The sequence below is a fragment of the Thermobia domestica genome, chromosome 7 (assembly GCF_964235325.1).
Source record: "Thermobia domestica chromosome 7, izTheDome1.hap1.1, whole genome shotgun sequence".
Classification (NCBI taxonomy): domain Eukaryota; kingdom Metazoa; phylum Arthropoda; class Insecta; order Zygentoma; family Lepismatidae; genus Thermobia; species Thermobia domestica.
The window spans coordinates 6,346,872-6,374,824 of NC_137460.1; the positions used below are offsets into that span (position 1 = coordinate 6,346,872).

Sequence of the window (27,953 nt, forward strand, 5' to 3'; positions counted from 1 at the left end):
AGATTAAAAAGCCCGCCTCGTGGCTCGCGTGCACGCTAGATGGCAGGCTTATGATGACACTGTACAAGATGGCGGCAATGCAGGAGAAAAGCTTTTGTGTGTTAGAATATGCGAAGTGTTCGTCAGTTACGAGCGTTCAGCGTGCATTCGTACGCAAATACGAAAAAACACGGGCGACCGCGTGTCTCAGAGGAAATCGTGGAGCACGTAAGACAGATCTTTGTATGCAATGCATGAAAATCAATTGTTTGCAAGCCGTGAATTGGGCATTCCGTAGAAAACAGTGTGGATGTTTTGCGACGACTGACAAAGTTTATGTACCTTCATTGCCAACAACGCTGCAAGAACTGCAGGAACGCTGCTGCTGTGATGGACATTGACGGAAACATGCTAGTGGACGAATGGACGGAACTGGATTACCGTTTGGACGGGTGCCGGATGACCAAGGGCACACACATTGAACATTTGTAGAATGTACCAGAAACCTGGTGAATGTATCTATCTTTCCATGTATCACCTGTCCTTGTACGACTTATACTTGCAAACAAACAGTGCTTTGAAACTCGATCAATCATTTAGGCTAACCCTGTACATTGGCACATAGATTATTCAAAATGGAGATCTACATCTGAAACGCACTTCAGTTTCGTTGGCCATACAAGATCTTTTCAAGGTCATACAAGAATATTATTGAATCTTACTATTATCCTATACAGATAGTTTAAAACTATCAAATAAAAAAACTAACATATTTATTGTGTTTTTTTTCTCTGCATAGTGTCTCCACCGGATAAAGAACCGGAGACCAATCAGTACATAGGACTGGTGATCGGTGTCTTGACAGCTGTAATTCTTCTGCTGATGGCTGCAATCATGTTCATTGTTGTGAGAAATCGGCGCCAGAAGCAAGGTGCAGGACACTCAGTTCTTCCCGGGGCGTTCGGAGAGAAGAGGGTGACTATTAATATGAAGGTAAGTCCAGAAAGATTTCTTCATAGACGATTATTTTTGCTATAATGAGCCTGTTGTTGGTGTGGAAATTTGCATGTTTATAAAGACTCTATCTGTACGTTTGCAAATATATTATGTTCCGGTAATCCAGGTATAACACATGCAAAGTGCACAAAGATTATGTCTCTTGCACAGAGATAGCAGATCTTTTTTAGTCGTGTGACAGTAATCTACAACATTACTGTATGCATAGTTTCATCCAGGCGGCTAATGTGACAACATAGATTTATGCATAGTCGTTCCCCGGGCAGTTGATTTTACATTTGTTGACGTATAGCTCGTTTCCCATGCAGTCTGGGAAAGTGTGGCTATTTCTCCCAGAGATGACAAAAATGTCTATCAGCTTTAGTTTAATTATTATTATTGAGTACACGTTCTATAAGTTGGCATAGAAAGCTTACAAACAGAAGACTTGTACTGAAAAATATGCGGGGGAAATAACATCTAGCAGAGACAGATCCGAATTTGCATCGTCTGTCCCCCAAATTTGATCAAAATCTCAAAAGTTCTAGTATCCTTTCAAAACGTAAGTTGAAATCATTTGTGCTATATTTTTAAAATCCAGCTTTTATTAGTCGTAGATACTCAACTGAAGGAGAAAATCTCACTTTTATTAGTAATCGATACTGAACTGATAGGAGAAAATATCACTTTTATTAATCATCGATACTCAAATGATAGGAGAAAATCTCACTTTTATTAATCGTAGATACTCAACTGAAGGAGAAAATCACACTTTTATTAGTCATCGATACTCAACTGATAAGAGAAAATCGCACTTTTATTAGTCATCAATACTCAACTGATAGGAGAAAATCTCACTTTTATTAGTCATCGATACTCAAATGATACGGGAAAAACCTCACTTTTATTAGTCACCAATACTCAAATGATAGGAGAAAATTACACTTTTATTAGTTACCAATCCTCAACTGATAAGAGAAAAAATTAATTTAATATTTCATAAAGAAGCAAGTGCAAGTGGAGTCTTTTGTTTAGATATATATAAAACCCCTACTGACAAACCATTATTTATCACAGATACGGATGGTAATTACTCGATTATTCTTGAACATTCAAGGAATATTCGAACTGTTACGTTTGTCTTGTGGATATCTTTTTTAGAGAAAATTAGGTTTTGTTTTCAAATATAAAATATTTCAGAAGTTTTGAAATATATATTACGAAATGTTAATTACGAAATGTTAATAAAATATATTAGTGTCTATATGTATATAAAGACATGCGAAAATATATCTTCAACGGTGACACGAAACGAGTTGAGGTATTTAATTTCAATGTCTGCAAGTAACAACTATTTTACCAGAAAGAACACGGAAACATGGCAATTTTGAACAATCTCACACAATTTACAGCTGCAATTGTTTTTTGTACTTTTTTCTAAAAAAAAAGGAGAGAGAGAGAGAGAGAGAGAGAGAGAGAGAGAGAGAGAAAGAAAGAAATCGTGATGATTCGGGTGTTGTATATGAAAACAGAATCCTCTGTGCTTTGTGTTTCAGGGGGTACCACGTATAGTGCACATTGTACCAGCATAATGTCATACATGCCGTGTCCATAAACTAAGGTTTTTAAGCGACCTTTTCTATTGTGTTTAGAACGTCAACGTTTTCATATCACGTCATAACGGAGATTTATGGCTGACAGTTCGAAGAATTATTCTCACATCGCAGCTCGTCATGCGAACTGGTTAAAAAAAAAAAATGGTCACAAGTTCTGTGTCATTTACATGTCGACATAGACACACATTCACGCTACACATTAAATATCGCACTATTGTCTACGCATTCATACATCGGTCACAGATGAATTTTATGTTTTTTAGTAGTGTAATATTACATTTTGCCATGCAAGGTACCTTATCAGAGGATAGATGACTAATACATAGTATCATTTTAACTAACAGGAACATGTTTGTAGGGGATGCGGTCGGTCAGAGATAGGGCGCTTTCCTTTGATACTTCGAGTCATTGGTTAGATCCTGGGTCACGCCAGTTAGGTTTTGTGGTGGATAAATACCATGTGGAGGAGAGTTCTCGGACCTGTTATGGATTTGGTTTACCAAAACTTCCGACATTTTGATCGTCTGTAGCACTATTGGGGTTGGAGGAGGTTGGTGTACGCCGTTACCGCTCACTACTCTCCTGCCGTTTTTAGTCACCATTATAGTTTGGTCAGGAGCTCATCGCGCGTACGCAGTTACCAAAAAAGCAGTTCTGGGATTACAATGCAAAGAGCTTTTCTCTTGAAGTTTGCTATCCCACGTAATGAAAGAGCTCCTTCGTGACTAAGCGGTTAGCATACACGCCTTTGGCGTGGGAAACCCGGGTTCGATTCCCGGCGGGAGCTCATGTGGTTCGGATTCCACGCTAATCAGTAGGTTCACGTCTCATATAGCCTCGCTGCTGAACGGGACGTTAAACTCAAAATCGACTCAACTTCACGTAATGAAAATATCTTTGGCAAAGATGCCTACTTTGGACTAACGGTATCAATTCGACCTCATGCTCACATTATGATTTGGAACTCGCGCTTCTTCAACCTCACGAGGTCAAGTGAGCGTAAATTCCGAACTCATGAGTGCCGACCTCAACAGTTCGGGCACCTTTGTTGCGAACAATAGGTTCAGCGTTGAAAAGAAAGATCATCTGGCTGCCCTGAGAATACTCCTCTAGTCGAATATACATGTAAAAGATGAACTGAAATCTTTCAGTTTAACGTCCCACAATTATGTCATTTAGGCTAAGGGAGTTGGATGATTAAAGAAATGGAAGGATAATGGAAGAATAAGGGATGCGCACGAGTCAAGATTTGTGGCTGTCTCGTCTCGAAAATGTGCTGTAAAAGTGATGTCTGGACTCGAAAAATGTATATTTTTTTTTATTGGAAGAACCGTGTCTCGACTCGAATTTTGTCAGGAAAATCCTGTCCTGACTCGTCTCGTGCGCATCCCTAGCAAGAATTGGTAGAATGAAACAGAGATGGAGTGGATCAGTGGATCGTGGGTCAACAGCACATGATCCACTCCGACCCACCACCCACCGTGACCCACTCTTGACTCTTTGATCGACTAGGACCCTTAGAATCACTCTGCTCAGTGTATTGTATACAGCACCTTCTGAACAGTGGTGAGTTTGCCTACATTTTATTTTCAACGCTTCCTTTTCTCTTCCTTTTTCATTTGTTTCTGTTTACTTACATGAGATGAGTTTATCTTTGTAAGTGGGAAAAAGAACGTCAGGCACTTTTGGATATTGATGTATGTAATTGCAATAATAGCAATAGGACTTACTACTTGGTTTTCGAGACAGAGTCAAATTTTTCATATTTTTCCCCCTTTACGTTGACCTAGTTTACCTTGATTTCAGATTTTCAAATTTCATCCTATTTTCCACTGAAAAGTTTCCGTAATTCAACAAGGAAATAATTATATATAATAATTAAGTAGAAATTCATCGTTATAAGGCCCATGACAAACACTTTACCATTTTACATCGTAAAGGTCAGATCCACCGGTATTATAACAGAGGGTACTTGAGCAATTGACCGTAGAAATTCAAACTCCGATTAGTGATAATTTCACAGCCTTGTTTTATTACAAGTGTAAATAAAACTCTTTAGTCAGTGGATAGGAGGGCTTGGATCATGGCTGAGGGTTGATGTATGACAATGGGTTTTTGTAGGTGGTAGGGCCAGAGTGGGTCATATGGGTCATGGGTCAGTGGGTCGTGGGTCAAGTTTACATTGATCCACACCATCTCTGGTATGAGAATGTGGGAGGAAACGCGAATATCCCGAGAAAACGCACAGACATAATGTTTTCCACCACACACTTACTTGCCCGGGGATCGATCAAGTGTACATGCAGCAGAACAAACAACCAAACATCTAAAAAAAAAAATTACTTTTTCAGTTTGTAGGAGCCATGGAATGCGTAAAGCCGTTGAAATTTCGAATTCTTTTTTTTTTTTTTTTTTTTTTTTTTTTTTTTTTTTTTTTTTTTTTTTTTTTAGAATACTTTTGTCTCTCCTATGGTCGTGATCGAAAGTAGAAACAAGAGACGAAGATAACAGTGAGAACAGATGTTGAAAGCAATCTCAAGTTAAATGAAGGATGAAAGAAAAGGAACAATGTTTAGATTATTTTATCTTTAATCGAAAGGTTTGATCAGATCTACTAATCTTGTAATGTATATACAACTTAAATTATGAAAAAAGAGCATTTGAAAGGGGAGTTATGCTAAATATAATTCAAACAGGGCATCCTTTTATTCTACGAATGTTTACATTGCCACACGCTCCATTTAATATATCATTCTTGACTTTTTTTTAAATGTATGAATTGACATGAAATTTTACACTAGATACACATATGTGAGGGGCTGATAAACATGTAACATGACGCCGTTGGCATTTAAGCAGAACTTGTAACAAGCAAAGAAAGTAAAAAAGGACATGGAACAGACAGAACCTCGTGTCCTTCATTCATATCTCACGATGTGTCTTTTATTTTTATTTTTTTCATGTATTTCTGACATGCTTTTTTTTTAATGTTATGGAGTATCATAGAGTCCTGTGTATTTTTTTTTTTTTTTCTCTTTTCTTTATATCTTTGTTGTAAAGATTAAACAGTGCTGCCAAGATATTTGGCTTAAATGAAGGCAGGTGCATCTCCAAAACAAAAGACAGGCTTGGATGCTGAATGAAAGCACATGTGTCTGGACAGTGTTGCCAGAAACAGCGCTATGTTTGTCATAATCAGGGTTACGAATTTTTAGGGATAGTTTTACAAATGCTGGTGTTATATAGTTTTCTGAAGACTAAGTTTAAGCTTTTCTTTGGCAAAATAAATTAATTGTTACCTCACGGAAGCAGACAGTTCGTTGCTCTTTTTTTCTGAGTGTTCATATACTAATGTTTGCTTTACATCAACGAAAACAATCATATTTACAATGAATTCGGGTACTCTTATACTTATCAAACTAGAAACAGGAACCGTTTAGGATTATGTAGATGTAAATATAGTAAGACACAAAAGACCTTTTACTATATGTCAGTTAAATTTTGTAATTTTCTTCCTATATTTCTAAGAGAACTTCCATTTCTGGCTTTTAAAAAACAAGTACAGAAATTACATATTAATAATTGAATACATAGTGTTGGAGAATTTTTTGAACTCAAAATTGATAGTTAAAATATTTGCGTCTGCTATCCAGTAATCTTTGTTTATATTATGGTATGTTATATATGTAACCTTAAAATTTTCAACTTCTATCTCTTTCTGACGATTGTAATACATCTGATGTTCTCAGATGTTTCTGCAATGAAATTTATTATTATTATTATTATTATTATTATTATTATTATTATTATTATTATTATTATTATTATTATTATTATTATTATTATTATTATTATTATTATTACAAGTTTGTAATTCCAGTCATCACCTGTTTGTAACCATAGATACAAGACAATTCTGTCTGCAAATCATGAACTTTCTTTTTCTGAAGAAGTTGGTGCGACTTTGAAATTGCACCTACCTCGCACAGTCGGGACAAATGATTAAATTTCTTGCAAAAACTTTTTTCTTTGTTTTTTTAAAATTCGTTCCTTTTTAAATGTTAACGAAAACATGTATATGCATTGGTAACACTTTTTCTTCACATTTTAATAGTTTTTTACAATGGACATGAATCTTCGAAGCTTTAGATAGAACTCGTAACGATCAAATAGTTATGTCGAATCATTTCTTTGTTAAACAAGTACAGTTCTGTTAAGAATGTCTACAAATGTTAGTCAAGTTACGAAATTGGAAGGGAGGGTTCCGGACCCGGTTCCCCTCCCCCTAGTGGGTGCGACTCTGATATATATCACATCTTTGGACATGTTTTCGGTTATGTCAATATACAAAAGACGAAATCCTGATTGATTGACTGATCAAACCTAGTCCAAACTTGAAACTTTTGGTCACTACATAAGGTCTGTGATGTAAAATGGAAGAGAGGTAATATATATTACACTTGCTATAATATTCTCATATCTCGGAATCCCTTATTATTATTATTATTATTATTATTATTATTATTATTATTATTATTATTATTATTATTATTATTATTATTATTATTATTATTATTATTAAAGTATTCTGCCTGTTGGCAGGTCGTAGGACTAATCAGTTTTTTTCTCCTTTATGTTCAAGGCTGGAAATATTTTTTCCACTATTCTCGATCTCCAGATTCCTCTTTTAATTAACAATATTTCCGTCTATTTTTCAAATCATCGATCAGCTGTGTTCTTCTTATTCCTACTCTTCGCTTTCTTTGCACCATTTTCTCCATGACAATCAGTGGCGTATTTAAGGAGGGCTTCCGGGCTTAAGCCCCCCCCCCCGAAATTTTATTTACTGTATTAACGTAAATAAAATATCTTTGCAGAATGTTCACATTTTCGGGACTGAAGTTAGCAAAGCCCCTCCCGAAACAAAATCGTAAATATACAACTGATGACAGTATAAAGAAGACAATTTCTCCCCAAGATGCATCCAATCCAATTGACCTTCCTATGAAGGATGGTGACTAAAAGCACCCTCTTCTCTCCTATCCGTTTTAAAATAATATTTGTTACTCTCTCTGTTCATTTTATCTTCTCCATTTTCCTCCAGTACCAAGCTTTCTAAATATTTCTTCTCTAACTTCCGTAATGTCCAAATGTCTGAACAATACAGTTCAATACTCCATATATAACACCTGACCAAAACATCTTCCTTACTCCAATATTAAGCCTGCTAGTTAAGAGTGATCTTTTTTTGTTGAATGCTTCTTTGGCTACGGTAATTCTTGATCATATCTGTTTATAGTGCTGCCAAAATGTCTTGAGCCGTGGCAAAAATGCGAACTAAAACCCCACCCTCGACACACCCACGCGTTGAGCCAATAAGAGTTCAGCTGTTGCTAAATGGGAGAGCTGTAGCGAAAGGGAGTGGAATTCCTTCAGCCGATAGCAACGCCTAGAACGGAAGACTAGGTGTCAAGTCGATGTGGTATATCTATAGTACAGTAAGCGTCTCTCGTCAAAATACTTCCCGGATACTTGAAATGATCGACTTCTTCAAGTTCTCTTTGTTCTATTGTGACCCGTAAGAGCACGTTTCCACGGGATGTTCTCTTAAGATTAGAGATATGAAATTTTAGTACTTGGACCTATTGACTTAGAATTTTAGAACAACGCTGGAAGCAGCTCCATTAACATTTCCAAACAAGTTGTTCGAATTTGTGTGAAACTTGACGTTCAGGCGAATTGTTATGAAAGGTGCGAAACAAAGAGTACAAAATGTTGCCCACAGTAACGTTGAGAACCAATTGCTAGTACGCTAGCAAAGAGATAGTCATGAAATTCTGACTAAATTTCGTATATTCGAGACCAGAATTGTCTTCAAAATTTTACTGAATATTTTCTGTTGAGTCTTAAAGAAGTGCATAGTCTATTTATTTATTTATTTATTTATTTATTTTAAGGTAGTTGAAAATATCGGAACGTTGAGCAACCCTGATTTTAGGATTTGTCTTGTGGAATGGTTTGGTTACAAGGCACCGAGCATGAAATATTCCTTGTGACAGATGACGGTTGAAGAGCGCCACAAAGATCTTCGCTTGTTTTCTCGCATCGCCTCAGATAAATGCAAAAACGCGTGCGGGTGACAGTTCCTCTTGACTTAGTTGCACATTATAGTATCGAAACTCCTCTTTTTTAACATTTGCAACTACACTATCTTATATTTGTACTTTCCGAGTGGGAAGGAAAGAAACGAGAAAGATATGTGAAAGGAAAAATGAAGCTTATTTTCGTTTGCTTTTGTCTCACTTCGTCTTAAAAACAACAACAATAAAAAAAGGAAACGAATGCATGGCAACAGCTTCTTCGTTTGAAAATAAAGGAGCATAAAACGCATATGCAGATGGGAAAAGAAAGCCTTAGGAACAATGTTAAACTACAAGCTTGGCTTTCTTTCGCTCCGCCAACTTTTAAAAAGACGGAACAAATTTATTTTATGACAAATTCTTATTTCATTCTTTACTCGTTCTGTAGGCGTCACAAAGAGGGAAATAAGAAATGGTCTTTACTTACGCATATCAACTATTTTAATAGGTCTGTGGTCCATATTTTCATTGCAATCAATACTATTTTATTTATTTATTTAGTGGCGTATTTAGGGGGTGACTATCGGGCTGAAGTCCACCCAAAATAGTTTTATTATTAGTTTTCGCGTTATACGATACAATACAGATGCTTCTTACTGATTCTCAAGACCCCCACCCCCAAACAAGATTCTAAATGCGCCACTCTGTTTATTTATTTACGCGAGAATAGCCTAAAACAAGGAAATGCGTTGTCGCCATTATTATTCAACTTTGTCCTGGAGTACACTGTAAGAAAAATCAAAGATAACAACCAGGGTCTAAAGCTGATTGGTATTCACCAGTTTATAGCATATGTTGATTATGTAAATTTAATAGGGAATGATATGAGAACAATAGAAAGAAATGCAAAGATCCTATTAAACATTTGCAGGGTCAGGGACTTTGGTTTAGACGTAAATGCAGAGAAAACTAAATATATGGAAGTCCGTCGAGATCATAATACTGCGTCAGATCATCATACGTTAAAATATCAAACTATACTTTCGATAAAGTGGATACACTGAGAAAAAAAATTGTAGGTGGCATACTTAAAAACGTAGGTTACATTCGTAATTCCTGTAGTTTCTGGACTTAACGTACAACCGTATATAACATCCTGCAGCAAACATATAGCTGAAAAAGTATGTATTATACGTACTGTCTGCACAAGTGCAATGACGTCATTCGTGTGACGTTATCTGCAGTAACAAGTATATACGGAGGTAATATCTAGCTTTGTGACGTCAGGATCGTATGTAGCATGTGGGTTAATAATGACGACATACACTGACTATCAGGACGGAGCATGATTTCAAGAAGTATGCAATATACGTTCTGTACGTATGTTTCTTGCGTTCAACCCCGAGACAGCATCTATATTGTACTTGTGCCCCATACGTACGACTAGATACAGTATACGTATTGTACGTATGTATTACACAGATTTTCCTTATGTCGCACACAGCTTGTCCAGATACAGCATACAGAATATCCGTATGCACCATACAGAGTGCATATATGTAGCTTACAGACTGTCTGCATGCAGCATATAGATTATACGTATGTCGCGTACAGGTTGGCCATATGTAATGTATAGATTGGATGTATATAGCTAATAGGTTGTCCATATGAAATATACAGATTTTACCTGTATCGAATACGTATTGCCTTCTTGTAATGTATGGATCGGACATATGCAGGATCTAGAGTGTACGTATAGTGCACCATTATTAAAGTGCTGCAACATACTGCAAAGTGCATGATACATTCTTACTGTAATGTTGTCAAATATTGTTTTACTCTGTATGAAAACAAAAATAGCTTAAAATATGGTTGATCTCCTTTGTGCCAATAATAATAAAATTAACAATACTACACTTTTCAAATCTTAGTTTGGAGCAGTGAAACTGTCCAAAGAAATGTATTTACCTGCAGGGTGTCCTATAAGTTTGGGCTTCCTGCTAATTCGTTGGAAAGCTACTGCAAAGTCAAGTGTTGAAAAGTGACACAAGCGTTAATTTTAAAATTATGGGCACAAAGCAGGGGCGGATCCAGGACGGACTTCTGGGGGGGGGGCGGTCGGCGGTAATACTGCTACTTTTAAGAGCTCCAAACTTGTTATGGATGGGTTTATTTATATATAAAATAAGAAAGTTTCCTCTTGTGGGGGGGGCGATCGCCCCCCTCTGGATCCGCCCCTGGCACAAAGGAGGTTAACCATATATTAAACTATTTTCGTTTCCATACAGAGTAAATCAATATGTGATATATTACTGTAAGAATTTATCATATGGTTTGCAGTTAGTTAGTTGCAGCACCTCAATAATAATGCAAAATGCACAGCCTTATACAATCCTATATTCAAACTCAAACAAGATTTACGTACAATCATCTATTAAGCTGTTATCATCCATTGCTTGTACGATATAAAGATTATTTTACCTCATTCTTTTCCTTAATAGTATCTTCTACTAAAGTGCAGTTGTTACCACAAGAGGCCTGAATAGAATTTTCCAGAAATAACTTCTCTGTACATTTTAATTAACAGGTATTTTTTTTAAATGTCGCAATAATTAAAAGTGTGGTGTCAGCCGGAAACGCATTCGCTTACAATATTATTCCTACTCAGTACTCGCCATTAAAAATGAAACACCAAGAAGGAGACTGGGTAGATGCGCCAAAGTTCCCAGGCCGATACCTAATAGTAAGTGCAGAATACTCTTAAACGTTCGCTGTATTCGCTGTGTGACAACGTGGTGACAGCGGAGGCGTTGTGCAGCCATCGACTAAACATATTTATTCTTCCCTGCTATAGACATTCTGCAAATTTGGACTTTCCTGGATGCATCCTTCTTAGTGCAACATTTTAAGGAAAGAGCAATTTAACAGTCTCATACATTGCTTAAAGAAAAAGCAATGATTCTCAGAATTACTCGGAAGATATATATACACAATAATTTAAAACGGTTATTTCAAACTTTGCAATTCAAAGCACGAAAAGAACTATAGATAAAGGAACACTGATTTTAGCCAAATAGTAATTAGTAAACTCAATCACACTCAGTACCATTAGTTGCTTGGTGTTATCCGTAAGTCAGAGATCACGGTATCTCATTTCGTGTAGATTTTTGCATTTGTTTAACGCTAAAAATGTATTTTATCGCTAATTGAACCCAGTACCATATATATACCGACAGGACGTACCTTAGTCACAAGGTGACATGAGTGAAACACTAAACTATTCGATTGACACCTGCGGTCTTGTCAACACTAGAGAAAGTTACAAAGTGATTAAGTAAATACGGAACATAGTTCATACAAAGTATAGCGATGTATGAAGTCTCCGTTTCATACGACTTGGATAAAGGATACATCTGAAATAGCAACAAAGAAATGTATAATGATTTCTCTGGATAATTTGGATTAGTCCAGAATTCGAACACACACACGCTGGTAAGTCCAACATTTTTTTTTTTTTTTTTTTAACTTCTTTCTTCGGATTCCCAATAAAGTAGACTACTGAAAAGCTGAGTTATAGATTCTGTATTAAAACAACACCTTCGCTAGACATGTTCAGTATACACATTGTCTTACATACAGAACAATACATTAGTTATTAATGCATGTCTGAAATAATAGTGCTTCGTATAGAATTTTACTTCATCCAATCGCAATAGCACAAAGATAAAAAATATTGCTAGGGATAATGTTCTTATTACAGAGAAAAAGAATTAAAATGACTTAACATTAACAATCATTTTCTTTAAACAGAGATAATATTTTATTATAATTTATGGAAGAAAGAAATAATTTGTAGTACAGTATCTTTATTAGGGTTATATATTCGTACAAAATAATGTAAGTACAACTGAGTCTGTCTTCAGAAAGGGCGTACTTTTAGCCACAACCTACACTGCTTCTTTTGACTGTCTTTCAAGCAGAATCCTGGTTTGATGCACGAAATACCTGCAACAAAAATCAGAAAATATTTAAAATGTTATATTCAGTGTGCTTAATTTGGTTGTACTTAACAATACAAAGTATCTTAACATTTTTGAGATTAAATGGACAAAATCTGTTCGGTCAGGTATGGACTTTTGGGTTGCACGTAGAAAAACTATGAAGTGTTTATTGATGCTGAACAACAACTCAAAATGTATTACCATTCAAAAATAAGTGGGTACCTCAATGGTGTTCGGGCTACCATGGGGTACCTAATGTCTGTATTTTTTAGATATATGAAAATATATGTCTCTAAAATGTAAGGAACTGACATCTGTTTACCGAAAACCTCAACTCGGTAAGCCTTATGGATATCGAGATATGGGAAAATAAAGAGCGACACTACAGAACTGTGGAGTTTGCGTACTAGATGGTGCAGTTTCGGAAACGTAATTACGAGGGCTTACAACAACCTCAAAAGTAGTTTCAATTAAATACACTACACACACGCCCTGATGGGGGTTTTCGGGTACCATGATATTCCCAGAACTCTCATTTCTAAATATTCTAAAATATGTCTTAATAACGTTTTAAAGAACGTTAGAGGTGTGTGTTTACCGAAACCGCAAGTCGGTACGCCTAACAGTTACCGAAATATGGTGAAATAAAAAGCGACACCATAGGTACGTGGAGCTTGCATATTAGACAGTACAATTTAGAAAATTAATTAAAATATGACTATCAAGATATTGTCAAATAAAGGGAGGATCCATATAGTTATGGGGTTTTCGTGTTAGGTGGTAAAATTTCCGAAACCGGTCATGTAAAGTTAATAAGCATCAGTAGCAATTTCATCTTAAAATAATTAGGTATTTCCATGGAGTTTAAGAACATCATGGGGTCTACCAAGATTAAATTTTAAAAGTTTTGTAAAATATATTTTGACATTTGTAAAGAGTATTAGAAATATGTATTTACCTAAAAGTTCCAGCTAGTACATCTAGCAGCTAGAGAGACACCATACAATAAAAGCGTATTAGATCTTGAAATTTCAGAAAACAATTATTGATCCTAACAAAAGTTAAATAAGATGGTACTTATATGGGTTAAGTGAGAACCTCAGACTCGTCAGTACAATTTCGATCGAAAGATTAATTCAGCTCTAAATTTTCTTTGGACAATTCCAAGCGTTCATCGGGCTCTGAAATAAAGTGAACATTTTTTGTCAATATCTAATATAGCAAGCGAGATATAAGGAATTATGTATTTTATGACGTCGTAAAAATAGAGACCCACATGGATTTGTACTTTTGAGTATTTGCTGTAAGAAGAAGAAATTTCAGAAAACAACCGTATATACCTTAATAGACAATTAAATGGGCGGGGGCACAGTGGCTTAGTGGTAGAGTGCTTACCTCTGGTGTATTGGGTTCTTGGTTCGATCCACGGCCAAGTCAGTTTGTAGTGGACATCGTATTCGTGGGTTTTCTCGGGGTACTCTCCTCCCACCTTTGCATTCCATCAATTCTGTCAACAACATTCACTTGCTTTAATCATAATCTCCCTGAGACTAAAATGCATAATCGTGGGTCGCTAAACTGAAATATTTCCTTTTATTTAATTTTAAAATTAAATAGGGAGTTAAGTATGATCGTATTTCTATGGGTTAAGTGAATACTCCAATAGTTTCTGCAAAAAAAAAAGGTTAGTTAAATACCCTACCACTAAGCTACTGTGTCCCCGCCCACTGAATTGTCTATTAAGGTATATACAGTAGTTTTCTGAATTTTTTTTCTTATAGGAAAGACCTAAAAGTACAAATCCATAAAGATATCTATTTTCACGTCATAAAATATATAATTCCTTATATCTTATTTACTATCTTAGATATTGACAGCGAATTTTCATTCTTTTGCACAGCTCGATGAACCCTTGGAATTGCCTGAAGAAAACCTAGGACTGAACTAATCTTTCGATCGAAATTGTACTGAGGTACTGATTTAACCCATAGAAGTACCATCTTATTTAATTTTTTGCGACCAATAATTGTTTCCGAAATTTCAAGCTTTTATTTCACAGTGTTTCTCCAGATGTTAGATGTACTAGCTGGAAGTTTTGGGTAAATACATATTTCAAATACTGTTTACAAATGTCAGATTATATTTTCAAAAGCTTTTAAAATTTAATTTTGGTAGACTCCATGATGTTCTAACACCCCATGAAGATATCTAATTACTTTAAGATGAAATTGCTACTGGTGTTTATTAACTTTCCATGACCGATTTCGGAAATTTTAGCATCTAACACGAAAACCCCTTAACTGTGTTGGTCCTCCCTTTATTTGACAACATCTTGATAGCCGTTAGTCATATTTTAATTCATATTTTAATTCAATTTCCGAATTGTAGCGTCAAGTATGCAAGCCCCACATACCTATAGTTTATTCCCCCCCCCCCCTAAAAAAAATCAGTTCTTTACATTTTAGAGACATGTATTTCCATATATCTAAAATGCAGAAATTAGGTACCGCATTGGAACCCCATTGGAGTACTCACTTACTTTTGCATAGCAAGGTAAAAACGCCAGTGGTTCTCACTTTAAGTTTGAAAACATACTATTTTGTCTCTTCTCTGAGCATCGTGAATCTGTCGGAGCTGTACCATAGTTGGAAAGACTCACTGATCCTTCCTATAGTGACCATGTAGTCAGAATTCAAAAAGGAGTAGCCCTTGAAGGAAAAAAAATATTTTAAAATCCTTGCACCAGTAGTCGTCACCTTAAAATCAAAATGTTCCAGTAGTAGTCAGGATTTTCTACCAGTGTTCATCACTCAAATAACTTGACAATTTATTCAAAAACGCACTGTGTATCAGTTTAGGGTTGAGAATACAATATAAAGTAGTAAGCTTAATAACTTTGCATCACTTTTAGCACTCAAGAAAGAAAATAAAAACGTTTTTACATACTTTTTAAAGCAATTTCAGAAAGAAAAATGTTAACTGAATTCAAAAGTTAACTGTATATCACTTCCACGTTAAGAGTACAATATTAAATACTATGTTTAATAACTATACGTCACTTTAAACTCTCGAGAATGAACATAAACAATTGTACATACATTTTAAAAACAATCTGAGAAACAAAATAAGTTAACTGAATTCAAAATTTAATTATACATCACCTTAAGCTTAAGAATACACTATAAAATGCTGAGATTAATAAAAAATGAAATCTTTAAGTTTAACGTCCCACGGTTATGCCGGTTAGGATAAGGAGACGGTGATAATGAGAAATGAGTGAAATGGTGGAATGAACAAAGTGGGAGGAAACGGGAGAACCCCGAGAAAACCCACGAGCAAGGTGTTTGTCCACCACAAAGTCCACACGGCGCGAGTTGGGATCGAACCAGGGGCCCCAAGCACCGGAGGTGAACGCTCTACCACTGAGCCACCGCCCCCCTGAGATTAATAACAATGCATTACTGAAGAATGAAAACAAAAATGTTTTAGCTACCTATATTGTATTTACATGTTATTTCTCATTAACATTTTTTTTTTTTTTGATAACTCATGATCAAGTCTAGGGATGCGCAAGAGAAAAGATTTGAGGTTGTCTCCTCTCGAAAAGGTGCCGCGAAAGTTGTCTCGTCTCGAAAACTGGATCCGTTTCTATTGGAAAAGCTCTATCTTGTCTCGAATTTCGTAACAAAAATTGTCTCGTCTTGTCTCGTGCGCATCCCTAATCAGGTCCATAGCCAAAAACTTCATTTCGGAGGGTGCTCGATAGGGCTTTGGGATATCCGAATTTAGATATAGATAATCGATGTCGACAAACTATCGAAACTTGTTCGAAATATTGAAAAATACAGCAATATCGAAATATAAACAATATCAAAAATCGAAAATATAGAAATATGAAAGAGATCAAAAATATGGATATATCGAACAAAAATGGATATATGATCTTGGAATACGATTTGGTGGAATAATGAGGGAGAAAAATAATCATTGATTAAATATTAAATTGAAAAGAAATAAGAGCCTGACGCTCAAATACTTATCTATCCGGCACCCATCTTGATCCCCATAAAATATCATGAAGAGCTTCATTGATTCTAAACCCAATAATAGTAATTTAACAATAAACACAATATATAATTTACTACGCACCTTGAAATGTAGAAATTAATTATTGTAATCCCCAGCTTTCCAATAGACCTTTGATTTCTCCAAATGAAGATTCGGATATCTTGTTTCTTCTCAAGCAATAATGGGTTACAATAATCAGTTGCAGTCCAAAGCCAAGTCACTAAGTTAAGCATAAAAATAAAAGAATTCATTAGTTAGATGCATACAAAATCCTACGCATGTAAATCCGAATCTACTTGTATTAAATTGTAAATTTAAACAAACTAAATTATACTACAGTTATAGTGACATCAAACATACATTAAATAAGGTATACAGGGTGTCTCAAAAGTCCCCTGACATAGGGTAACTCTGTTATTATCAGAGTTACAACAGAATGTAGGAGGGAAAAGCATATCCAATTATGATGTTTTCAATCTAAAGTGAAGGAATTTTTAAAATCGGATGACCCGTTTGCGCTGTACACTCTCTATGCGCCCAATGTGAAATGAAAATGCAACGTTGCCATTTACCTGGACCCACAACAGAAGTGAGTGAAGTTACTGTCTTTTACGCTAACATGTCGATGGCCAGCCCCCGTTTCAAACAGTAACTTCATTCACTTATGTCGTGGGTCCAGGTAAATGACAACATTGCATTTTCATTTAAAATTGGGTGCATGAAGAGTATACAGCACATTCATCTTGTCCGATTTTTTAAAAAAGTGTTCACTTTAGATTGAAAACGTCATATTTCGAGATGTTTTTCCTCTTACATTTTGTCGTAACTCTGATAATAACAGAGTTACCCTATGTCAGGGAACGTTTGAGACATCCTGTATACATCATAAGAGGTTCCTTTCTTAATTCTACACGGATGTGGTTTCATTGAATGTGAGGTGGGTGATACACATTAGGCCTTTTGGGAGTACGTCACACGGACGACCGTAATTTTGTGTTCAAAATTTTTAAGAAATGGTGGGATATGTGATACATATGGCCACGGGCTAGAATTTTCTCAGTATGTCAAATATGCAATCAGATTTCATGCAGCTTAATTTGGTGAAAAGCTATTGCCAATTGAACGTTACATTTACCTCTTTCTTGCAGATGTTGAACCATGCCGTTAGCACGTGAGGAATGGATCGAAATAATCAAACTGTGGGGCGGGAGGAGTATATGTGCAGTGGTTGCCGATTGCAGAGTCATCCACAATGTGACTCTGTGTCACATGTTTCAGTGTCACAGTAATTAACTAAATTTGAGAAGACGGGCACATTCGTGAACATACATCGTAGCGGTTCAAACTCGCGGGACCTTGTTCCTTCCCCATTTTGAACCGGTACATGAAAATGCCATTTACTCCATGTTTGCCTGCGCCGATTTTGAAAATTCCTTCACTAATCGATTTCTCCCGTTGAGTACTACAAGAACCAGTTAAAATCTCGCGGGCCCTTTATTCTTCCCCATTTTGAACCGGTACATGAAAGTGCGATTTTTTTTCATGCTTGCCTGCGCCGATTTTGAAAATTCCTTCACTAGTCGATTTCTCTCGACGAGTACTACAAGAATCAGTTAAAATCTCGCGGTCCTTTTTTCTTCCCATTTTGAACCGGTACCTGAAAATGCGATTTTCTTCATGTTTGCCTGTGCCGATTTTGAAAATTCTTTCAGTAATCTATTTCTGTCGTCGAGTACTACAAGAATCAGTTAAAATCTCGCGGGCCCTTTTTTCTTCCCCATTTTGAACCGGTACATGAAAATGCGATTTTCTTCATGCTTGCCTGCGCCGATTTTGAACATTCCTTCACTAATCGATTTCTCTCGTCGAGTACTACAAGAATCAGTTAAAATCTCGCGGTCCTTTTTTCTTCCCATTTTGAACCGGTACATGAAAATGCAATTTTCTTCATGCTTGCCTGCGCCGATTTTGAAAATTCCTTCACTAGTCGATTTCTCTCGACGAGTACTACAAGAATCAGTTAAAATCTCGCGGGCCCTTTTTTCTTCCCATTTTGAACCGGTACCTGAAAATGCGATTTTCTTCATGTTTGCCTGTGCCGATTTTGAAAATTCTTTCAGTAATCTATTTCTGTCGTCGAGTACTACAAGAATCAGTTAAAATCTCGCGGGCCCTTTTTTCTTCCCCAAGCCAATATTTTTTTGTATATTTTGAATGTATTCAAGTATGGAACAAAAGTATTATATAATTCCCTTAGTAGGCTTCTCAACTTAATATGTTTCAACTTAAATTTTATTTATTTTAATTATTTATTTTCTTGTGACTCAATATTTAATTGCAATCGTTCATTGGGGAGAAGGGTGGCCATTCTCAAATATATAAATATAGTATTCTTAAAATTTATGTGTTCTCGTACTATTAGTTTCTTCCACTAGACCTGGAAATTGCAAAATTAATACCTGGAAAACCTGCAAAATTCAGGGAAATTGAGTTCCATATTTATGTATGAACACTGCTATTTACAATTTTTTTTTTTTTCGAGTAGGGAGAACTGTACGAAAGGGTGGTTTGAGAATAGTATAACAGTAGGTTTCTGGGAGTGTTGTTCGAAATGAAATCTTTAAGTTTTACGTCCCACTATTATGCTGGCTAGGCTCAAGATGACGGGGTGTTGTTCGGTGGGGGTCAATGTTGCCAATTTTGGGTAAAGTCGCTAAATAAGGGGAATTCGACCTCAACGATAGCGCAGGGTGACCATAAAATTTTCAGTTAAAAACGGGACAGGTTCTTGCAACACTAGACTTTTAGATCTACCTTTGTTCTTATCAGTGCCTTGATATCAGAGTTCCCCCTCTCTCTCTTCGTTACAGAGCGGGTACTTATGAAAAAGGAAAGACACGTTGAAGTTTGTTTAACACACAACCAACTGCTAAAACCTCTGCTGCCTTTCGAGCAGTACTGCGAACTATAGAGTATGTTTAATATAGGGATTTTCAGTTCAATTTTTGCCGCTTTGTTATTATTAATACTTTTAAAAGGAGTAAAGGTACTGGGTTTGTTATTTACTTCTTTCATTTACATAAAACGGGACGAATACTACTTTTTTCCATCTACTGACGGGACGGCCGCGACACGCCCCTAAAACGGGACTGTCCCGGTCAAAACGGGACGTATGGTCGCCCTACGATAACGACAAAAAAAAATCCGATTGGAGACTTTTTTGGGTGATTTTTAAATAATGATTTACCTACTTACACATTTAGCGACTTTTTGCTGCAAACAAAATGTTCATCTGTAGAGAAGCATTATTAGTTCAAAACAGTTTTTACGTTCTTTTTTTCTGTTTGTTTGTTTTAATCAGCGCAAGTGATGAAGAGTTTGGAAATACAGCGTACTCACTACTCCACAATCCTGCATTGTTATGTTACCCTTGCCCTCTAACGAAGAATAACTACAAACTTGATGTCCTTTAGTTCGCAGAGTTTCCGTTGAGAGACACACGTAATACATCATTACCGATAGCAACAAGATTAGCTATAGATGCGTGAAAAAAGGCGAAGAAGGTGTTTGTTATATTTGTCCTCTGGGGTCTTTTAATTATTCTGCACTTTTTCTTTTACAAAAAATTGCTTAACGTAAGTACTGTAGTGTTAATTATTTCGGAACTATTTTGACCACAACATGAACAAAAGTACCCGAAACAACGTGAAATGATCCCTGAATTAAAGGATTGGTTGCGCCCTGTTTACAAAGATGTGAATAGAACCAGCGGCGCAAATCTGTCTTCAACATTGGGGGGGGGGGGGTAAGACCGTTACCATACTTTTTTTGGCGATGTCCAAAATACTTATGAAGTTGAAAAACAATGTTGTGGAGGATCAGAGTTGTCTTTAGCGTTAGGAGGCTGCAGATTTGAGGCTTATTCTGGGGGACATCTCACGTTCCTTTGTAGCAATCGGACAAAAATCATCAAATTTCTCCCAAAAAACACATTTCAAATCGGATTATTTGGGAGAAGTCCCCCTCAGTTCCAAGATTGGAGGGGACATGTATCCGTTCCCCCCCCCCCCGGGATTTGCGCCAGTGAGTAGAACATATTGTTTAGTTTACATCTCAACTTTTACAATGCTTATAGACAATGAATTTCTCGATTATTTCTTATAGCGACTTTTCACCCAAAATTGGAGTCGTCACCTCTCGTTTCGCAAACTTATTGCCAACATTTTAGAAACTGGTTGCGGGGAGAGCTACAATGGATGATTCAAGTTATTTCGTCGCTTCCGCTGTGAACCTAAGTACAAGATTCCAAAAGTCACATTTTTTTGGTTCCAAACAATATGTCTGCTGGGTGAAAGCATAGACTGGAATGTGTTGCCTTTCCTACCTTATCTTTAATCCCATAGTAGCTCCTTTCCCAAAGTTAAAAAAATGCAATTCTTCCTTTCTTAATAGTACTTATGACCCAAAGTATTACGTAAGCATTGTATGTTACTTATGTAGCTCACAGAGCCGCAGCTATGGGCAAGCAAGCAAAGCACGTGTCCCGGGCGCGTGGTTGGAGGGGCGCCTAAAAGAGAGGTTATATATTAGTACCTTTCCTGGCGGTATTTAATACTTTTCATCAGAGTGCGAAATCATGAAATCAAAGTGAGAGGAAAAAATGAAATGAAATCTTTGAGTTTTACGTCCCACGGTTATGCCGGTTAGGCTAAAGGAGACGGTGATTATGAGAAATGAATGAAATGGTGGAATGAAGTAAGTGGGAGGAAATGGGAGAACCCCCAGAAAACCCACGCACACGGTGTTTGTCCACCACAAGGTTCACTTGGCGGGGCTAGGATCGAATCCGTGACCCCAAGCACCAGAGGTGAACGCTCTACCACTGAGCCACCGCGGCCCTAAAAGTGAGAGGAGACTGGAGGAGTGAAGAGAGAGAGAGAGAGACAGAGAGAGAGAGAGAGAGAGAAAAGAGAGAGAGAGAAGAAAACGCTCGCACTTTTACACTTCAAAGTAAATTAAGTCATTTATTTTTTCTGTCCCCCTCCTCCCCCTCCCCTAAGTTCTACTGTCAAAGTAAATAGCTAAAAACACTCCCAGGCCAGAAGCGCATCTACGTTGGAAATTTGATCGAGATCGGTCGGTCGGTGCAAGATATTAAGAAAAAATGAAATGAAACCTTTGAGTTTTACGTCCCACAGTTATGCCAGTTAGGCTAAGGGAGACGCTGATGATGAGCAATGAATTAAATGGTGGAAAGAAGTAAGTGGGAGGAAATGGGAGAACCCCGAGAAAACCCACACACACGGTGTTTGTCCACCACAAGGTTCACTTGGCGGGGCTAGGATCGAATCCGGGACCCCAAGCACCAGAGGTGAACGCTTTACCACTGAGCCACCGCGGCCCCCGGCCGGGAATCGAACCCGGGTGTCCCACGCCAAAGGCGTGTTCATTAACCACTTAGCCACGAGGGAGCTCATCTGTGAGGCAGTGTAAACCCCCCAAAAAAGAAAGAAAATAAACGCACACTGGATGTTTGCGCAACTAAGGATCAAAACATTCTCAATGGAGTATGAGAAATAGTAAACGTCAATCAATGTGTGCTTTTGCTTATTCATTACTTCGTTAATACTTAATTCCTTCTAGAAATAGTGAAACAATACTATGAAGAAACACTAATTAAACTAATAACAATTACGTTGTATTTCTTACCATACCGTTTTTACCACCCATAGAATTTCAATCTAGCACTATACTGCATTAGTCACGCCGTAACGAAAGCTGAAATTCAAAGACATGGCACTCGTTAACTGTTGAAGCTGTGTTGTAGCTACCTGTATATCACGCGGCCTGCGTTGGTACTCCTCAACATAAATACGTCACAGCCCAAAGCCAGGAAACATCACAAACAGAAGACAGGGGCACAAGCAGTGCCTGACACTTCACGAACTCAAACCCACCAAGACTCAACTCAACATGACCTTCAATTACGTTCTAGAAACCAAACCAGTGCTAAGGCACAAACTCACCAACTTCCTATATGAAAACACAAGAAAAAAATCTAACGTTTTGGTTCCAAAGTGATGACATAACAATAATACTAAAAAGGTTTTAATTTTCAGTAACCCAAACATTAATTAACTAGGGAACATAACAAAGCAAAAATAAATAAATAAAAATAAATTAAATTAAAAAATAAAAACCTGACAAGTAAGCTCTCCCTGACTACTTTTTTTTTAATTTCAGTGAGGCTGTAAAATATGTCAATATCTTCGTTATATATATATATATATATATATATATATATATATATATATATATATATATATTCATTGTAAACAAGTTCTTTAAACAAAAGAAAGCTCTGAGAGCGCTTACCTCTGACGCGGTAGGTCCCTGGTTCGATTCCTGCTCCCGACAAATAGGCTTTTGGTGAACACTGTAGTTGTGGTTATTCTTAAGACTTTCCAGTTTCCTTACATTTTCTTGATTCCACCATTATCATGTATCTCATCGTCACCTTCTCTCTTACATTGATGTACAATCATGGGGCGTTAAACTAAAAGAAAAAAAAATCTTGCAAATATCCTAGTAAAAATGAGTTTTCTAAACTACACTAGTGGCCCCGCGTAGCGTATTCGCTAACGCTCTCGCCTTCGGTGCGAACGGTCCCGGGTTCGATCCCGGTGGGGGAACTCGGTCGAAAAAGTATCAAAAGATTTTAAGTCCAGCCATCCTGAATGAGGTTTCCTTGGCTTTTCCTCATTCACAGCAGGCAAATGCCGGAGTGGTACCTAACATATAGGTCCCAGGCCGTTTTCTTCCTTCCGAAATCCAAAAATGAAAATGAAATCTTTGAGTTTTACGTCCCACGGTTATGCTAAAGGAGACGGTGATGATGAGTAATGTATGAAATGGTGGAATGAAGAAAGTGGGAGGAAACGGGAGAACCCCGAGAAAACCCACGCACACGGTGTTTGTCCACCACAAAGTTCACTTGGCGGAGCTGGGATCGAACCCGGGACCCCAAGCACCAGAGGTGAACGCTCTACCACTGAGCCACCGCGGCCCCATTTTTCCCCAATCCATTCTTCCCTTCTTTTCCCCGGATAGTGTGATCACCGAGGGAAGTCATCCCTCATATGCGACGGGCTAACAAGGCCATTGATGCCGAAAGCCCAGAAATCTAAATCCTAAATCCTAAATCTTCACTACACAAGGGAATTTTCGCGCTGAAAACGGTTTATTAGCAATTATGTTAAGCAGCCCTGTAGTAAATCTGCACCAAGTAATAAATCGTCACATATAAAACGGAATGAATAAACACATAACATTCATTTTGCTACCTTGAAATGTAAAATGTTTCAAAACATTAATATTCAAAGATTTCTCAAAATTCAGATTCACCCATTCCATTGTCCTCAATCATTAACGAGTTTTACAATAATAAGAATTGTATTCATAAACTACATTACTTACTTAGTACTATATTAAAGCAAGTTACACTAAAAGAATATATAATTAATGGAATATTTAACTAAAGTAATAGTTAACTAGTGTACTTACCCAAGCATTTTTTCCTTCCTCTCTTCTTTTCCGTTTGTAAACAACCTCGTTTCGCAAGCAAAAGACGGTAGTTCAATGACGTCAGCCATGGCGAAAGAAAGAGGTGTCTATAGGCGGCCTGGATCTCACACACAGATGGACGTATATAACATATAGCTGAAGTATTTAACATACGTATATGTATGTAAAATACAGAAGATTGTTAGAAGTCAGACATCCTGCAGCGACATGATGTAATATCTAAGCGGGTAAAAGGCAGTACCTGTGTAGCATATGGATAAAGTACGCTCCGTACAGATTTCCTTAGTAAACATAACGAATCCTTGTATTTGTACAATATACCGCTGTCCGGATAATGGATTTTTCTCAGTGTACTTTCAAATATCTAGGATCAATATTACCTGGCGGAAAACCATAGTCACGAAGAAGTTAAATGTCGGCTGAAATCAGGAAATTCGTGTTATTATTCAGTTCAAATCTTTTTTCGTCGCGAATTCTGTCGAGGAATTTGAAGCTTAAAATATATAAAACGATAATCATGCCTGTTGTGCTGTATGGTTTTGAAACATGGTCGCTTACTCTGAGGGAAGAACGCAGACTGAAAGTGTTTGAGAACAAGATCCTGAGACGAATATTCGGACCTAAGAAGGGAATGGTGGAAACTTCATAACTATGAACTACATAATTTATATCTTTTACCGAACATTGTTAGGGTCTCAAATCTAGGAGGCTTAGATGGGTAGGTCATGTAGCCAGAATGGAGGAAAGTAGGAACGCTTTCAAAATTTTAACAGGAAATCCAACCGGAAAACGACCATTAGGAAGACCTAGGTGCAGATGGGATTACAATATTAAGATAGATCTCGCAGAAATAGGAATCCAAAGTAGAAACTAGATCTAGTTGGCTAAGGATAGAAGTCAATGGAGAGCTTTTGTAAACACGACATTGAACCTCCGAGTTCCGTAGGCCAAAGAGTTGGTTAGTTACCTAGGTAGTTACGTGTATTTATTTATTTATTTATTTATTTATTTATTTACCAGCTGAAATCTCTATTCCTCTCACGTAAACAGTAGGCTTATGGAAAATGTTTGAAGCCGCTTCGCCATTTGTGATACGTGTGTGAATGAATCATGTTCAACACCCCATTGCCTTCTCACTTAACTTCATTGACTCCTACCTAATCTAGTCGCCAACGCACTCGTCGGATGCGAGCGGTCCCAGGTTCGATTCCCGATGGGGTTACTCTGTCGAAAAAGTGTAAAAACTTTTTCTAACCAGCCATCCTGAGTGAGCTTTTTCCTCATTCATACCAGTCAAATGGCGGAATGGTACCTAATATGCAGGCCCTAGCCCGCTTCTTTCCTTCCCTTTCCTCGGATAGTGTGTTCGCCGGGGGACGTCATCTCTCATACATGAAGGGCTAACATGGCCAGAGATGCCTGAAGCCCAGAAATCTTAGACAAGTTTTGCCGATAGATGTCACATCAGTCTTCGTCTCCCCCCATGTATTTTTTACCTTTCACGAAAATTTACGATTTCTGTTACAAATTTCAACCTAGAGGCTTCAAACTTTTAGAGAAGGAACTTCATAACCTATCAAAGGGAACTATCCGTGCCGATTTCTTTTTTTATTATTATTATTATTATTATTATTTAGAATTGTCTTCACTGTTGAAACAGTTCCATTGTTAAAGGCTTGGATATCCATTTCATCAATCAAGCCATTTCAATAATGAAGAAAATTCTAAATAAAAAAAAAAAAAATTGGCACGGATTATTGCCTTCGATAGATTATGAAGTTCCTTTCCTAAAAATTTGAAGTCTGTAGGTTGAAATTTGTAAGAGAAATCGTGAATTTTCGTGAAAGGTAAAAAATACATGGGAGAGATACAAAGACTGTAGTGCCATCTATCGGGAAAACTTGTCCCTTTAAACCAACCTTAAGGTTTTCTAATTTCCCTCCATGTAACATGGTGCATATGTACTTCTATGTCTCTGTCCTAAACCTTTTGCCCTTTCATATCTTTCTGTCTCTGTGTATCTTTCCCACATTTTTACTTCCTTGTCCAATAGTCCTTCCCAAGACATCTCCCTCCCGGAGATCCGAACAGGGGAGGGGTTGAAATAAATAAACTCAGTTCTACACAAACGCTAAGTTCAGAAATTCATTTTAGACGATGCAGCAATTATTCTTGCGAAAAATTAAAAAGAACTTTCTACCTCCATCTTTACGATATGCATTTCTAAGTGAAATTGTAAAACACCAGGTAGAACATAAGTTTAACTATGTTCAAATGTTCCAATATTCAAATATGTCAGAATATTCAATATGTTCAAATATCCATTTTAAACACTTCAAACGTTTCCTCATGTTCCGGTGGGAGCTCATGTTGTTCGGATTCCACGTTAATCAGTAGGTCCACGTCTCATATAGCCTCGCTGCTGAACGGGACGTTAAATCCAAAATCAACTGAACTCTATTGAACGATCGAAAAGAAGAAGCGTCCACCGGGAAGGATTAGTTGAAAAAAGTAGGAACTTATGCTTAGAGGGAACATGTAATCTACCTGCTGATGCGCAAATTTGCTCACTCGCCAAGTTCAGTAACGTCAATAAATGTAAGCAAAAACTCAGTATCATGCAGTGTTGGAAACTCTTTGAGTTTTCAATTATTAAACAGATAATCCAGGGAGAAAGAATTTCTTAATCTGAAATACAGAAAGAGAAAAGCAATCCGTTCAAAGACTGAATTTATTCTTTCTTTCTACATTCAATATAGTATTTTTTTTTATTTCTCCCTTTTTCCTTGTTCTATGCATCTGTCTTGTTACCCTCTTGCTAATTCTCGAAATCAATATGGCTTGTCCGTTTTTCTTTTCATTTCTTCCTTTTTTTCTACCTAGGAAAAGAGACGAGACAGAAAAATATAAAGAAAAAATATATAGCATTGAAGTTAATTTAGAACACGATGTCATCGAATTCCGATTACAGCATTCATCCTTCCTCTCCTCTGTTAAGCCTCAAAACAAACAGCGCAGAGACAAGCATTCCGAAAACGGAACAAGACTAAATCAGGAACAAATTGAAATCCCTCTCTCTCTCGCTTTCGTCAAATAGTAAAAAAAAAGAGAAAGAGAGAGAGAGAGAGAGACAAGGAAGAGGATGATAGAAATGGTGGCAGATGAAGGATGTAGAACGAAAGACTCAACAAGAAACAGAATCTGTTTTATAAACATATCTACAAACTAAATAGATAGATGGAGCCACCATACTGGGCACAGTTGTGTATAAATATAGTTTATATCAGTGTTTCTCAAAGTGTAGGTCGCGACCTATTGGTGGGTCGCGAGAAGTTTTTCCTTCTAATTATGAAAATTTTATTTGATGCAGAAGCATATATTGTGAAGTCAGTACTATTCAGGAAATGAAAATTGGAAGTATTTGTTACTAAGGTGAAGAGTAAGTGGTTATTCAGAGCCCTGCCCTGTTGTGCAGTCAGTAGAGATGCTGGGTTTGGATGGAAAGAGAATGGGTGAGTCAAAATCTGTTAACGGGTAGGACATTGCGTTGAGAATAGTGTTAGCTCTGTATTATCTTCATATGGAAAAATTAGAAATAAGATTTAGAAAATTTAATTGGTTTGAAATAC

The 27,953-nt window shown here is 37.0% G+C and overlaps 1 protein-coding gene across 2 annotated transcripts in view; it reads left to right on the top strand.

Moving 5' to 3' along the window:
• The window catches only part of Ddr (discoidin domain-containing receptor 2), a 934,573-nt gene that overhangs the window by 807,351 nt on the left and 99,269 nt on the right, over nucleotides 1-27,953 (top strand). For both annotated transcript variants that reach the window (XM_081764059.1, XM_081764060.1), the window contains exon 10: nucleotides 779-972. In XM_081764059.1, the coding sequence (XP_081620185.1) occupies nucleotides 779-972 (194 nt within the window). The remainder of the gene's footprint in view (nucleotides 1-778; nucleotides 973-27,953) is intronic.